Source organism: Rousettus aegyptiacus, unplaced genomic scaffold, assembly GCF_014176215.1.
Source record: "Rousettus aegyptiacus isolate mRouAeg1 unplaced genomic scaffold, mRouAeg1.p scaffold_m13_p_3, whole genome shotgun sequence".
Classification (NCBI taxonomy): Eukaryota; Metazoa; Chordata; class Mammalia; order Chiroptera; family Pteropodidae; genus Rousettus; species Rousettus aegyptiacus.
This window is the reverse complement of record NW_023416306.1, coordinates 29182609-29197210: the sequence shown is the minus strand read 5'-3', so window position 1 is coordinate 29197210 and position 14602 is coordinate 29182609. Positions and strand designations below refer to the sequence as shown.

The 14602-nt window shown below is 51.7% G+C and overlaps 1 protein-coding gene across 4 annotated transcripts in view; it reads right to left on the bottom strand.

Annotated features, from left to right (window-relative positions):
• Positions 1-14247, bottom strand: part of PAX5 (paired box 5) — a 169840-nt gene extending 155593 nt beyond the window's left edge. Inside the window, exons 1-2 of one of the 4 annotated variants that reach the window (XM_016130273.2) lie at positions 13474-14233; positions 181-346 (exon numbers count right to left, since the gene is read on the bottom strand). In XM_016130273.2, the coding sequence (XP_015985759.2) occupies positions 181-346; positions 13474-13519 (212 nt within the window). In that variant the 5' untranslated portion in view covers positions 13520-14233. Of the gene's footprint in view, positions 1-180; positions 347-6160; positions 7291-13473 lie in introns of those variants that run through there. The other 3 variants (XM_016130275.2, XM_016130274.2, XM_036238530.1) reach the window with 3 other exon arrangements.
• Positions 14248-14602: the final 355 nt, after the last annotated feature.

Genomic DNA, 14602 nt, shown 5'->3' with positions numbered 1-14602 from the left:
TCCCAAGGCTACTTCAAATCAAATGGCTTCGAAAGGGCTTTGCAAACTCTAAAGTGCTGTGCGTGTGGGCAAAGTGTCATCGCGATTCTCACTACAACACTGGCGCATTGGACTGCTGCTGGGACATGTTTTAGGTTGTTATTTGAAAACTCAAGGGAAGCCTGGAACTCCTGCCTTTACCTGCCAAGGATTTTGCTGACACAACCATGGCTGACTCGAAGCTGCCTGGAGATGTCGCAGGGCCTGACACCTTGATGAGCAAGTTCCACTATCCTTTGGCGGACTACATCCGGGAGTGGCCGTCCATTCACAAAAACCCCCCCAAGCTGATTCACTCCTCCATGTCCTGAAACAGATCAGAAACAAAAGGCAAGGGAAAGGGTGGTTAGAACCAGTCACGTAGAAGGTGAAGCACCACTGTGAGCACCAGAGCCCCTCAGATCAGAAATGGCCACAGGCGTATGTCTTAAGCCTGGAGTCTAATCATGCAGACTACATGAGCACCTTAGATTACTTTTTAAAATTAATCTTAACCTTTCGTCTGTCTTCAGTTAGTGAACTGGGCTATTGAGGGTAAGCATCCTCATATTATGTTTCCTTTAGTTCCTAGCATTTTCTTGGTAATTCTTTTTTTAACAATGGAATATGTGAAGACTTCAGTCTTTACTAAGGACACAACTTATTACATATGTGATACTGAGGTGTAAAAAAGATCCTCGAGAGAAAATATATTTTAAAATACATCAAATTTAAAGAGATTTTTAAAAAATGAACCTTTTCCTTTTAATAAACATCTTTAAAAGTGAAAGAGTCTACTCTAGCAAACCTAGATCTCAGGGAGGAAATGTTTTTTAAATCAGCAATCTGATTATGGGCTAAGGACTTTTTTAAATTTTTAAATAGTGTTCTGAAGAATACTGAGACAACGCTTAACCATTGCCTTGATAAAAACCCCTTTCTTTAAGAAGGTAAGGCCCATACCTCAATAAACTGGAAGGGAAAAAAAAACAAACAAAAAAATGTAAGGCTGTCGTGCATATTTGACCATCGAACCCTCTCAGAGCACACAAAAGAAATGGGTCAGAGGATCACATTCCACTCTACTGCACTAGAATCTGCTATAAAGAAGTTTCCCTAAAAATTTTGGAGTATTTTGCAATTGTCAAAGCTTTAAGTTGGTTCAGGAGAAATAACGAGGCTGGACATTTCTGAGTCCCAGGTTTTACAAGGGCTCTGGGATGGATTTTAAGTAAAAAGAGTCCAAGAAAGTATCTCCTTCACCTAGTAAGCTTCCTTCTCTTATATTAAGGTCCATCTGGAGGGAAACAGGAATACAAGCAAATGAAGAGCTAAACCAGTAAACATAGGGTAATCCAGTATAGTAACATCATTGACCTTTAGCTGTTAATCAGCCAGTAACATCGTTAAGCACTATCAAAAGCCAAAAGCCAAGTCCAAGCATTTACCAATGCTGCTAGTAGCTCAAAGGCCATAGGAGAAATCTCCTAAACTGAGAATTGCCTAGGACTGGACTGTACCAGGGAAGCCAGGGCATCTCAGAGGTCACACACACACACACACACACACACACACACACACACCAACTCTAAAACATAAAAGAGCCGCCTCATCTCAGCTTTTCCCCCCAGCACTCAACTACTATCCAGGTTCACAAACAACATCTGAAATGGAGGGGAAAAGGCACCCATAACAACCTATTTCCTAAAAACTGCCAAAGCAATTCACTGAAGTTTCCCATGAGAGTTCGAATTGAATATTACCCCCAAATTTCCAAGCTCAGGCTGATTTCAAAGAAAAACACAATTTCATAGATCTAAGCTAAAATTTCTCTCTGGTTTTCAAAATGAGCTTTAGTTGCTGTTGGCTGTTCTAAAACACTCCAGACATAAGAAAAAGGAAAACCATCCCGAACAGGATTTTGCAGTTAGGAACACAACTGCATAGTACACCTAAAACAGAAAGGCTACAGCCACCCCTGGTCAAGGGCCTTAAGAAGGCTTTGTTCTGGGATTGAGAGCACCTAATAAAAACTGGTCGTATGCATCTTTCAAGAACGGGCTGGATTTAAGAAGAAAGTAAATTTAAAATTGGTACCAGCTTATCAGAAAGGACAAAAAGGAAGCTAAAAGCACTCAGCAAACTTTTAAGATAATCTATTAGTCCAGGCATGTGGTCTACCTGCAATAGCCTGGTCTACTTGTTACTTATACTATGCATGGCATAGTATATGGCATTTTAAACTTTCTGCCCAACACATAGTGGAAACCTTCAGAAGACTCAAATTCCAAGAGCAGTCCTGCAGGACATTTGTGAGCTTTTTGGACCATTTTGCATCATGGAAAACTCCCAAGGGTTGGACACTCTAGGTGACAACAAACCCCCAAACTTTCCATTATTGACCACAAAGAGTAGGCTACCAGTACTCTTTCAGAATCTAATCCACATGTCCACAGCTGACACCAGACCCAGGGTGATCTAGGAGCCCCTGAAAAGGCCCCCGAACCCACTTGGTCCTCTCTGCCTCATCATAGTCCTACCAAATAGAACATTTCAAGGATGGTAGGGAGGTAATTTATAACTGTGGTCTGAGAAGGCAATGTCTCCTAGTTAACCCGAGATTGGAAAGGATTGAAATGTGAAGCCTGAGAGACGGGAGGCAGGATAGGAAAAAAAAAAAAAAAAAGAGGGGAAGTGAGGTATGAGAGTAAGGGTACAAAGAGTGGGAACTAAGGGAGACATAGACAGTAAGAAAAGGGAGCCTGAAATGGAAGCTTCGAGTTAGAAAATCAGAGGAAGAAAAAGGAATGGATCAGCCAGAACAGGTGAAGAAAAGAAAAGAGAGTGCAGTGTACAGTGGGAGGCAAGAAGACCAGAAGAGCAAATGGAGGAAGCCCAGTAAGGGGGCATATGGAGGATAGGGGACTTCTGTGGAAGGGGAACTTTTTTTTCTGAAACCTCAAGTTCAGCCCTGCATCTCTTCTGAGAACCCAAGTCTCAGCCTCTACTTCCTGTGGACTCCAGCTGGGTGAGGGTTCATCCCTTGGGGGAGGCTAACGGGAGACACAGACTCAGCTATACTTTTCAGGGCCAAGTAGAATTTACAGAGAGAATAACACAGAGACTGAATGTAATCAAGGCAAAGACCAGGAGATAAACAGATACAAGGAAAACACAGGCCTGCGCCCAAAGGATTGTCAGGGAAGGTTTTGAAGGAGGGTGGCCAGGAGAAGAAAGGTTGAATCGCAGATGCACTGGGGCTTTCGTGGCTCTGGTCTGGAAGGGATGGCCTCCATAGATGCTCCTCAGGCCCTGATAAGGATATACTGCCCACCAGGGGCCCTGTCCACATCCAGAGCTGGGCACAGGGTCTTGGGGAGAGGGTCTCTGTTTACTCAACCACAGATTGAACTTCAGGACTTCCAGGGTCATTGAAATTTCTCCTAGTGTCACCTGAGAGGATGAATTAAGGGACACACAAATATGCCAACAGGAACACAGGAAAAGAATAAGGATGAAATTTCCTTAATGAACTCTCTAAACAACTGTCCAGGTGTGACACGCTTAGACAGTCGGGCCATAGATACAAATATGGTTAAACCAGACAGAGTGGTTTAACCATGTGTACCCACCCAGACAGTCCACTCTCCTCTCTCTGGAATCTGAGTCCCTCCCCTCCCTTGTCTGTGAATCTTAAAGACCCAAGAACCAGTTCCAACTTCGCCCATATGAACTTTTCTGTCAGTCCTTTTGTCTCTCTGACCTCAGTATCACACTCTGTAAAATGGGTGTAACTAAAGGTTTAGAAGACACTCAGGTAGGAGACTGACTATACCTGGGGCAGGGAAACCTCTGGAGAGAGAGGTAGGAGACCATGTACTGATGAAAGTGATGAGTCCGAAATAAGGGTAGAAGCAGGGAAAAACAGAAGACCATTTCCTGACAGTGTCTGCCCCTCCCCCACACCACCTTCCCACAGAAGCTGTTTGCTCCAAAGGGGAGGAGGGAGGTTAGGGGTAGGGGAAAAAACTGACCAAGGTCAGGAAAGAAGATGAGGGGGTAAGACTTGGTCTGAGCCCCTAATACCTAAGTCACCTTTTAGGAGCTACTCTGTGCCATCACCCCTTCAATCGCCAATAAACTGAGGCCCCAAAGCGAGCCTACATTGTGCAAGCAAACAGCTTTGAGCATCAGAACCAAGGGCACTTCCAGAGAAGCCAGCTCTGGAAGCTACGCTGACTGGGGCCCAGCCCCCACTGTGCTGCCGGGAGCACTTGAAAATGGGAGGAGGGAGCACTTCTCGAGGAGGGGGCAGATGAAGTCCGGGACAAGGAGGGACAGAGACACAGGCATTAGCAGTTGGTTAACAACATCTAGAAGGAGCTGCCTTCTCCATCCTCATACACAGCTGGAAAACCACCGAGTCTGATTCTATCTCCTCAAGGGCTTGGGCACGACCTCTGGGGTGCCCCTCCGCACTGAGGCAGGCAGTGAGGGTCTGTGGATTCCCCCCGAGGAGATGCACAGGGGCCAGCCCTCCTTATTTTGTTCCCCAATAGCTCCTTGGCTGAGCTAAGGGCTTGCCTACCTCTCAGAGTATTGACCCTAACTCGTTTGTTTTCTGGCTCGCTCTGCGAGATCAGAGCCTCCCTCGAGCCCAGACCAAGTGTGCGCCGGAGACAAGTGCCAGGGGCACTAGGGTCACCATGAACTGGAAACCGTTTTGGCACAGGCCTCAGACGATGAAGAATCGTTTGGGCTGGGACTGGAGCAAGCGGCTTCTCTGCGCAAACCTCAGCACCGCTTTGGTGGATTACCTCTGTCTCGAGAAATTGACACAAAGAGAAACTGACCTGCCGGCAGCCAGCCACAGCTGCCTAGATCAGCATTTCTCTGCCTACCAGGCCACTCGGCCCTTCGGGGGAAAAAAACGGACAAATTGGCCCGGGTAACCTTGCCTTCTCTCCAGCCGGGTCTCTGCTGCCTTTGTTAAACAGGGGACCCACGGCAGGGTAAGCTAGATCCTGGGTTATCTGAGGGGTACCTGGCTTGGGGAGGTCTCTCTGCCGGGAAGCAATCCTATGACCTGAGGTCTGTTGGGCCCCGAGCTGGGCAGCGGGCTGGATGCCGCCAAAGCCTGGAGCCTTGCTCCGGTCCAGCTCTGCAGCGCGCATAAGGAAAACACGATTCGTTCCCATTGGTATCTACTTGAAACCTCCGAATCTAATCCAGCGCTAACTCACCAAGAGAGGAGCGCTCATCTCACAGGAGTCTATGCTAAAGGGTCAACTGGGAGATCCGGGCGGGTCGGGCAGCCGGCAGGCCATCCTCGTGCGCACCCAAAATGACCCTTCCCGTCTCCTACACATTCAGCGTCTTTCAGAAGGCAGGGACGCCTGTATGGTGACTAATTAGCTTCTTCCTGATTTTTTTTGTTGGGGGGGAGGGGAGTAGGGAAGAAGCCATTATGAGGCAAGCGTCCTGCAGAGAAGGACTTCACAGTGTTTTTAAGGGTCTGTGTATGAACTGGCGCCTTCTAAGCAAAAGCTCAGCTCAGGGAGCCCTCTACTTCGTTGATTTTTCATTTCCCACTCCTCAACTCCAGGACGTCTTTGGAGCTCTGGACCTGGTGCCCTCGCTTACCTCTCGGCCTCTTCCTTCACACATACAAGCACACAGGCAGTGGTTGGGGCCCCACGTTCCCTCCAAGCCCGTCTGATCAGCCTTGTGGCTGAAAAAAGGCGCTGTCGGAGTTTGGGTGTAGGGCGCTTTCTGAGACTCAGACTGACCTTTCGCTACAGCTTTGTGTTTTTCAACTAGCCCAGCCGGGGGCCCTCTCCAAGTCCCAGTCAGGATTCTCCCAGGACGCTGAGATGTCGCTGCCAGAGCCCCCAGAAGGCTGCAGCTCGCAGCCTACATTATGCGTTGGTGGAGGCGGGATTCCCGGTGCCAGGTGCTCCGAGCTCAGGAGACCAGGCACGTTGTTCCACATTCCCTGCCTGGGAGCCCTGCACTTTGAAAACTTGACTGAACGGCTACAGAAGTCCTGGGTCCTTCCGGCCTCAGTACCTGCCCCGCCGTCCGGCACCCCCAATCCCGTCCCGGCCGGAGAGTGAGAGAAGCGAGCTCGACGCCTACTTACTATGCATGGATGCAAACGGGTCGTGCTTACAGTGTATTTCCATCGGGGCGCTCCAGACTGCAGGCCGGCCCACGCCGCCGCCTCCCGGCGCCAAGGGGCTGCCCAGCGCGGCTAGGGAGCCGCGCCGCCAGGCCAGGCACTGTGCGAGCTGGGATCAGAAAACACTGCTAGAGCTTCAGGGTCTCTCTCAGAGTAGCCCTGCCGGAGATTGCCGAGAGCTGCGCCTAGAAGCGGAAAACCGCGCTAGTGCAGTCTGGCTGGAAGCGGGGAGCCCAACTCCTGGTGGCTTCCCTCCCAGGCTGACTCAGGCGGCGGCTCCAGACCCGGGGTGGGGCAGCTGCGACCAAGGCGCTCGCAGCTTCGGGGGCATAGCGTAGGGGCCCGCCTCCAGGAGGACTAGGAACCCCTGGTCTCTCCAGTAGGAGCGGCTTTAAGGAGGCCTGCGGAATACACGGCTCTTGGCTTCACTCAGGGGGCAGCGAGGCCCGCGGGCTACCAGGCTGGTTCGGCGGCCTCGCTGCCTCTGGAGTCTCTCCTCCACCCTTCAGTCTCCACCGGATCCTTTCTCTCTCTGCTTCTCTGAGTCTCTGGGGCTTGCTCTTGCCACCTCAGTCTCTCTCCACTCGGCTCTCTGACGTTTCCGACGAAGTTGCAAAAAACTTCCTCTCTGGCGGCGCTGGGGACCAGGCAGGTTTGCAGACGCTTCCGCCACTGACGTTGGGGCTGAGATTCCGGAATCCCTGGGAGCTTGGCAGCCCTCACACTCCGAGACCCGCTGCCTTCAAAGTTCCTGCGGCTCCCGCTGCTCCCCCATCGCTGGGACCAGGAATGGGGACAACAGCGACAATCTCCTCCCCGCCTGAGTCTTTGCCTCACGCCCACCAACTCTTCGAGCCCCGCTGCCCTCTCTTGGGAGTCTGGTTCTACTGTCTTTCAGTTGCCTCTTCCGGGACGGCCGCCGCGCCTGCCCCAGGCTTGGGGCGAGGGACAGAAGACAGAGCGGAAGGTCCCCTCCACTAAGGCCGCCGGGACTGCTGATGCTGAGATGGAGCCGCTGTCAATTTTGCCCGCGTTGCCGCTGCCGCCGCTAGCGCTAGCCCTCCGCCTGCTCGGCGCGCACAGTGCGCCACCGCGCCGCCCCGGAGCCGCTTTCAGGACCCGCTGCGTGTGGACAGCGCCGCCCGGGGCTCAGCCTCCCTCCGGGCGGGGGCGGGGGCGGGGCGGGGGCTAACATGCCAATCACGCTTCATCAAGCCAATCAGAGCGGTGGCTGCGGGCCCCGGCCCAAGACACCCCCCCATTGGCTGAGCAAGCAGCGGGCTCCGCCTGATTAGCGGATACCTGGGCAATGGGAGAGAATGGGAGGCGGGGCTCAGGCGGCGGCGCCACGTTCATTGACAAACGCGCGGCGCGAAGGGCCAGTGAAGCGCGGATGGAGGGAGGGGGGAGGGGATACACACAGTGCTGGCAGAGTCCCGCAGCAGATCCCGCGGGAGCCTGGCTTCCCCGCAGCGGCGTTGGGACCTTGGGACGCCCAGAAGTACTGGGGGCAGCCGAGGCGGGGGTGAGAAGTGGGGCAGGGAGTAAAATAGTCTCCAGAAAATGCACAAACACACACGCACGTACACATACAACGGTCGTTGAAGGTAAACAAGGAGCGCAGTGGAGATCCCGCTTTCAATCTGTCATCAGCTCGCGATGGACTCAGTGTGCTCACATCTGCCCCGTTCTGACCTCAGTTTCCTTGTCTGTAGAATGGGCAGAGTTGTCTTCCTTAGTCTTTAATGAAGGCTCCTTCCAGTGGAAACATTTCATAATTGTATCAAGCACCTACTAAGCCACTGCCGCCACCCTCTCGTCCATCCTCTTCCTCATTTATAACCCTGGGGCCTACAAGTCTGATATAACCGAAAGGCAGAGGTGTTGAGGTGTAAGAAATTTCCCATTTCTTTAAAGCTAGCAACCAGGGTAAACCCTGAGCCCCTTTCCAGCCTCAGACCAAGAGCTGGCAGTGGCTTGGATGGGGATACTGATGAGTGCAGCCGGACCGCTTCTATCCTTAAGGGCAATTCTGCATCCAGTGCAAGGCCTCTTGGGAGCTGAATGAACCCAATTGTGTCCTGTGTAAATGAAGAAGGCGGGCACGTTCTATCTACAAGGGCCATGCCAAGGCATGCCAGGCCTGCTACCATGCTGCAGCTTTCAGATGTTGAAAAACCCCAACCTTCCCTTTCTTGAGGAAGTTCTTGTTGTTTTTAAGAAAGAATGACTGGAAAATATAGCAGAACCCTCTTGGTCCAGAAGGACATGGTTTTTGAGCAGTGAGTCTCAGTTTCTCAAGAGTATGAGGCTGTGGGACCATAGTCAAAGGAACTGGTCTTTAAAAAGGAAGCATATGACATTCAGTCTACACACGGGGGGCAATAGTTCTGTGAGCACTTAGGTCTGCCAGGACCTTGACAAAGACACTGAAGACTCTCCTGACCCAGAAGCTCATGGGACTGGTCCCAAGTCCTACCATTTTGAATTCATAAGCATTGATTCTCTAATATTAAGCATAAATCCACCAAAACAATGGTTCTGAGATCCCTGTTCCAGACCTGAGCTTGTACAGAGGACAGCACACGTTGAACCTAGGAGGACTCCCCGGCCATTCTCTGCTTCAGCCTCCCCTCTCTACACCTCTGTCTCATTTCTCACACCCCTACACTGGATTGGTCCTTGGCCCATCTTCTGTTTCTGTCCCAGACCCAGCTGCTCCTTAACGGTAGATAAGTTTGCGGCCTGACATGCTCCTCACCCCCTCCAATGCACAGCTGCGGGGAAACGGCCTCAGGCGGGCCTCTGGGGGCCCTGGAGGCTGCTGTGTGCACTAGGGTGGCATTATTTCTCCTTTGTCTGGAACCCTGCCTATTCGGATCTTCACATGCACTCACCCACCCGTCTTGGAGCAGGAGTATGGAACAGCGAACAGGGACCAGGATGTTAGGGTTCCCCGCATTTGCTCCATCGCGTGGCTGGGAAGTAACTAAATTTCGACGTGTGACTCTGTATTCTCACCTAAGAGACGGGAATGTTGGGACGCCCTGAGGGACTCTGCCAGTGACATCTCCACCTCCAGCCCCACTCTTTGAGTTCATGCCTGGAAACAGATTCTAACGTCTTTGAACTAAAAGGGCCCTAAGGCTAAGCTTTCTCCATTTTACAGATGAGGAACCTAGGGCCGAAGTCACATAGCAAGTCGGGGCTAGAGGAAAGGCTGGCTGGGAACTTCTTTCTCAGGAGGGCCTCTCCAGAGCCACTCTCGGGATGGCGGGGCGTTGAGGACAGGGGAATATGCTGCTAAATCAAAGAACCCAGGTAGGTACGTATGCCGGCACAAATGAGTTTTCCTCCTCATACCTGTGCGGCTCGGACAGAATCACTGGAACGCTGCCGAGGTGGGATGGGGCCGCAGAAGTTGCCTGAACAGGAATACCTCAAATTCCCATTTCACACAGAAGGTGTTCTTGGCTTAAGGACGGCACTGGGTTGCCCAATCTGTGCAGCGAGAGCAGCCGCCTTTCCGCACCGTGCGCTGCGCAGGGTAGAAGGAGCTTCCCTCTGGGTTGAAGGTAAGTCACCGCTCTTGGAGCGGGCCGGCCTCTGGGAACTTCTAATGCCACTAGATCTGCAATCCTGGCCAGCCTTACAATCCACCAAACGGCGGCCCAGAGAAGTTACGATACTAGTCTGAGATTACACAGCGATTCCATGACAAAGCCAGGCTACTGTGCCTCAGTCCTGCCGACCGAAACTAACTAGCCCAAGAGTATGGGCCCAGGAGAGAGAAGAGCAGGGAGCGGGTCTCCCCAGCTCCGCAATGAAAGTAGTCCGACCTCGGACTGCGAAACAGTCGCATGGTTTCGCATCCGCAGCAGCACGACTTTGGGCCCGGCTCTGTGTAAGCGCTAGAGGCGGGAGACTAGGTAAGGAAACGATCCAAGAAGAAACTCAGTTTATGTAAATCGAATTGCCTTTGAAAGTTTTGCTACTGAAAGAAAGTTCATTGAGAATAACACCTTCAGAGAAAAGTCCACCTCGGTCTTCTGCCACAAAACCTGGCTTCAGTCAGAACGTACTCCCTCCCACCTCCCCTTTCTCTCCTCCAAGCCGGCTTCTCCACCACCCAGAGATGTCCGGGGTTGGTTTGGGTTGCCACAGAGCTCTTGAGCCTGAGATCGACTCCCACAACCCAAGTCCAGCAGATTTCCCACCTCTTGCTTCAGACAAAGCAAAGTCCACAAGGCTCAGACAGTTGCTCAGTTGTAAAAGTCAGAGATGACACAGCCCTCTCAGTCCTAACTGGGTGGGTCCTCTCGAATACTCAAATTAAAAGCATCAAAGAGAGAAAACAATTGACCTGAAGTTACACAGCTAGTGAGGGCAGGGCCAATTCCTGCACCTGGATCAGGGGTCTGATCTGCCTGGCCCAGATCTGTTTGTAGGAATCATTGAAATGGGGAGGAGGGGAAGGATGTGAATGGGAGAATTTAACCAGATTTTCCAAGAACCCAATAAATTTTTTTTTGTCAGGGTGTGTTATCATTACCAGCACATCCTGAAAGCCAGGGGCTCTGGGACTGCCTTTCTCTCTCTCTCAAAGACTTTAGGCAGGAGCCTCCTTCTCCTAGGGCTCAGCTTCCCCATGTGTCTAAGGAGGAGAAGAACCCCTGAGATGAGGTCCCTCAGGGTTCTGAAAAACGAAGATTCATGGGTAGGGAATAGTGTTATCATTCCACCAAGCTCTTTCTAGAACTAGAGGTCTGGATGCTATTGACTGGCCAGAAAGTGTTCGACCTATTCTAATCTCCCTGACTTTGGGACGACTTAACTTCCACCACGGCTAGCTTGCCCAATAGTAGTTTTTCTCCAAGGGGACCCAGAGAGATAGGGTGTGGTTCTGCCTCTTCTCCCAGCAGGAATGAGAGAAGTTAAGGGCAGAGAAGTGGCCCTCCAGTCCTACTCCCTCCATACCTCCTGCTGTATCAACTCAACAAGTTCCTGCCCCTCTCTGAAATTCAGTTTTTCCTTTTTTGGCACCACAGTGAAGAAGCTAGATAAGAGAATCCTTAAGAGGCTACTGCTCGGGACTGACCTCACCCAATCTTGGGCTTAGAGCAAGAAAGGCATACACTCCTTCCCATTGTACAGGTGGGGAAACTAAAGGCAAGAGATGGAAAAAACAGATTACAGTTCTGAAGACAGGAAAGGAAGTTCAAGAGGCCCATAAAAGGCCTCAAAGATAGAAGAGGGAGGGAGCCCATGCAAACCCCAAAACCAGACCTGGACAGCTTCTCTGTCTCTCCTCTTTCCCAGCCCAGGGCCCAGTCTGGTGCAGACTGGCAGAAATGTGGTGTCATCTGAGATGACCATCCATTCTCAGGTTGGCTGGTGGCCCTAACCCTAACCCCTCTAGAAGAGGGGGCGTGGCTGTTCAGTTTTTTAAACTCTGGCTAGCCTAAGGCCCCCCAGTCCCACCCAGACCCGCCTCGCTGAGGGATGAAATGCTTTATTGATTAAACGATTATTCAGGCGATTGAACTAATCAAAGAGCTCATCGACCGCCATGAATTACATTCTTCATAGACAGCTTGTCAGGAAAGGCAGCCGGGCCAGTCACACAGATCCTCTGCTGGACCCTCACAGGCCTCTGACCCATTCCCAAAACGTACACAACCCTTAGTCCCAGTGCAGGCACCTCGGGGAGCCCTACCTACTAGGAGATCCACTGGAGATGAGTGGGATGGAGCAGAGGCCATTTCCAGGTTTCCCTTCCTCGACCTGGAGAATCCTCTTCAATTGGGCTTGATTTCTACCCTAACTTCTCTTCGGTCACGATTTTGGAAACACATTATCCTGGGTTTGGGGTATAAGTTCACTCCTCTCTTTCTGCTGTCTGACCTATATTTAGGGGTAGGGTAGAGGTAGGGGATCACAGATTCACAAGAATGGAGAAAGGGAAGTTCTTGCTAGGGCCAGGGGTGTTTAGGTGGGTGTTGGCACACTTGGCCTAATGAGTAAAAGAGGCTTCATATTAGGCTTTTACCTCAGGGCAAGCAGGGGTCTCCTGCTGCCTGCCACTTCCCCTCAAATATAAACACATCCTGCTCTACCCACTGCACAGGCCTGTAGGAAGCACACAGGGCCCTGTGCCAGAAAAGCCTGTGCACAGACAGGAACCAGAACTGGATACCCAGGTTAAGTACACATGTCCACCCACTCATGCTCGCTTCCATGGAGCTGCAACCACAAAATAAAACCTGAGCACGCAGTACGCACATACACACATGGCAGTGTCAGAGACTTGTGTAGGTGAAAATGAAGGCAAGCTGGGGTTCCCGAGAAATGCCTCTACTAGCCTGTAGGCTGCTGGCTCTCACCTGCCAAGGTCGCGCCTGACACAGGAGACCCTTTTATACAAATGGTAGGCTTAACAGTGCCCACAGAGAGAAGCAATGCACACCACATACTGAAGGTCTGCACACTCTGAATTCAAGCACACCCTGAATTCACACTTCCACTTCTGGTTCTCCCAGCACAATGGGACCTGAGCCTGACAGTTCACAGGCTTAGCGCAACAGAAGCCCACAGGCCCTAGACCCATCTCTGTGCCTAGAGGCTGACACTTTTGTGTGCATTAGCATATACACAGCAAACAGCTATTCATCCAAAAATGGAGGAGTCAATGTAACCATATCTTTCTCACTTCCAAACTCACTTGAGATATGACAGGTGAACACAGACCTTTAAAGGAGTAGATGTGTACTTAGACTCTTATCCAAATTATATATATGCCACTCAGACACACATTTTGGATACTCAAAAGAACAGTACCCAGGGAACACCAACTCATAAACACACACTAACATACTCGTGAATATAAAGACATACACAGGCACATAAACTCTTGGACATACACTCAAACATTTGAAAATACATATACAGGGGCACACAAACTCATTGTCACTTATGCACACTCTGAACCCACATGTAAACACGGAGACCCAAACAAACTTTCAGACCCCTAGAAAGACACCTACATAAACACTCAGAAATAGATTAAAAAAAAAAAAAACTAGGCAAACTCTCAGGCTGATGCAGAAGTCTGAATAGATTGGTGAAAAAAACATACAACGCCTCAGATAGACCTGCAGTCAATCCCGGCGAAATTGAGGCGCACCCCCTCCCCCAGGGCCGACGCACGTGAGAACCAGCGCCAGCCGGGCTGGGTCCCCGGGTTAGAGCGCGTGGAGCCAGTATCGCGGTCCTACCTGTCCTGCCGGTCCGAGGAGTTGAGTAATTTTTCTCTAAATCCATTTTGATTTTTCAGAACTTGATGGAATGGACAGGGGGGAAAAGTTTCCACTTTTTTTGTGCTTCTTTTTTTTTCTTCCCCCTGGTGACAGGGGCCGCTCTCAGGTCGGAATAATTCAAGCCTTCCGCTCCCCCGCCGAGCTGGGGTAGCTGATCACTGAGCTGAAACTAAACGTTTTAGGTGGAAAAAAAGCGTCCGAAGGCACCGTGAAATGATTAAGGAACTAAAGAGCTTCTCGCCATGTGAGATCATGTCCTGTTCTCGCCAACATCACAAGATGTCCCCAGACACGCCGCGCCCCCAGCGTGCGGCCCCGCGCTGCCGGCCCAGAGCCCGGCAAGAGTGTCGGCGCTGTGCGGCCCGGCCTTCTCAGCAGGACAGACGGGGCGAGCCGGGCCGGGCCGGGCCGGAGCAGTGCAGGAGGCCCGGAGAGTAGCAGTGCCGCCGCCGCGCGGCCCTGGACTTTTATAGGGGGTTGGGGGGAAGGGAAGGAAGGAAGGCTTCAGACAACCCGGAGCTAGCCCGCGCACTTACGGGAAGGGGGCCACCGAGGGCGAGCCGGGAGCCCTGGCCTCGCCGCAGCACCTTCCATAAACCCTTATGCCTTGGTGCCCTTTGCGCAGTGCGTGGGAACGGCGACCCCCTCTAGGTGCAAATCCCGCCGCGTAGGCGGGTGCAGGCCTGGTTTTTGTTTTTAAAGAAATTAGCCAATCTGCCAAGCAGGTGATTTTGAGGGGGGTGCAAAGGCAAGAGGTCTTGCCAGGCATTCAGTTTTCTCAGATTCACCCCTAGGGCGGCGCCCGCCCCTAGAACTCCTAGCCACCCCACCCCCACCCCCCACTTCGCAGCTCCAGAACTACTACTGAGTCCCTGACTTCAGGGCAATGCCAGAACCCTAAAGCCCCCAGGTCCCACTCAGACCCCTGGTCGCAGTTCTCTTCGCCACACCATGTCTCATTCTGGCCAGAAGCACAGAGGTTAAGCTGTGAAATGCTGGTGATAAAATCCGGACCTCTGCTTTGGAGCATCCGGGCTGAGCAGAACCATATCAGGAGGTCCTGGAGATTGGCTGGAGTCCTGGACAC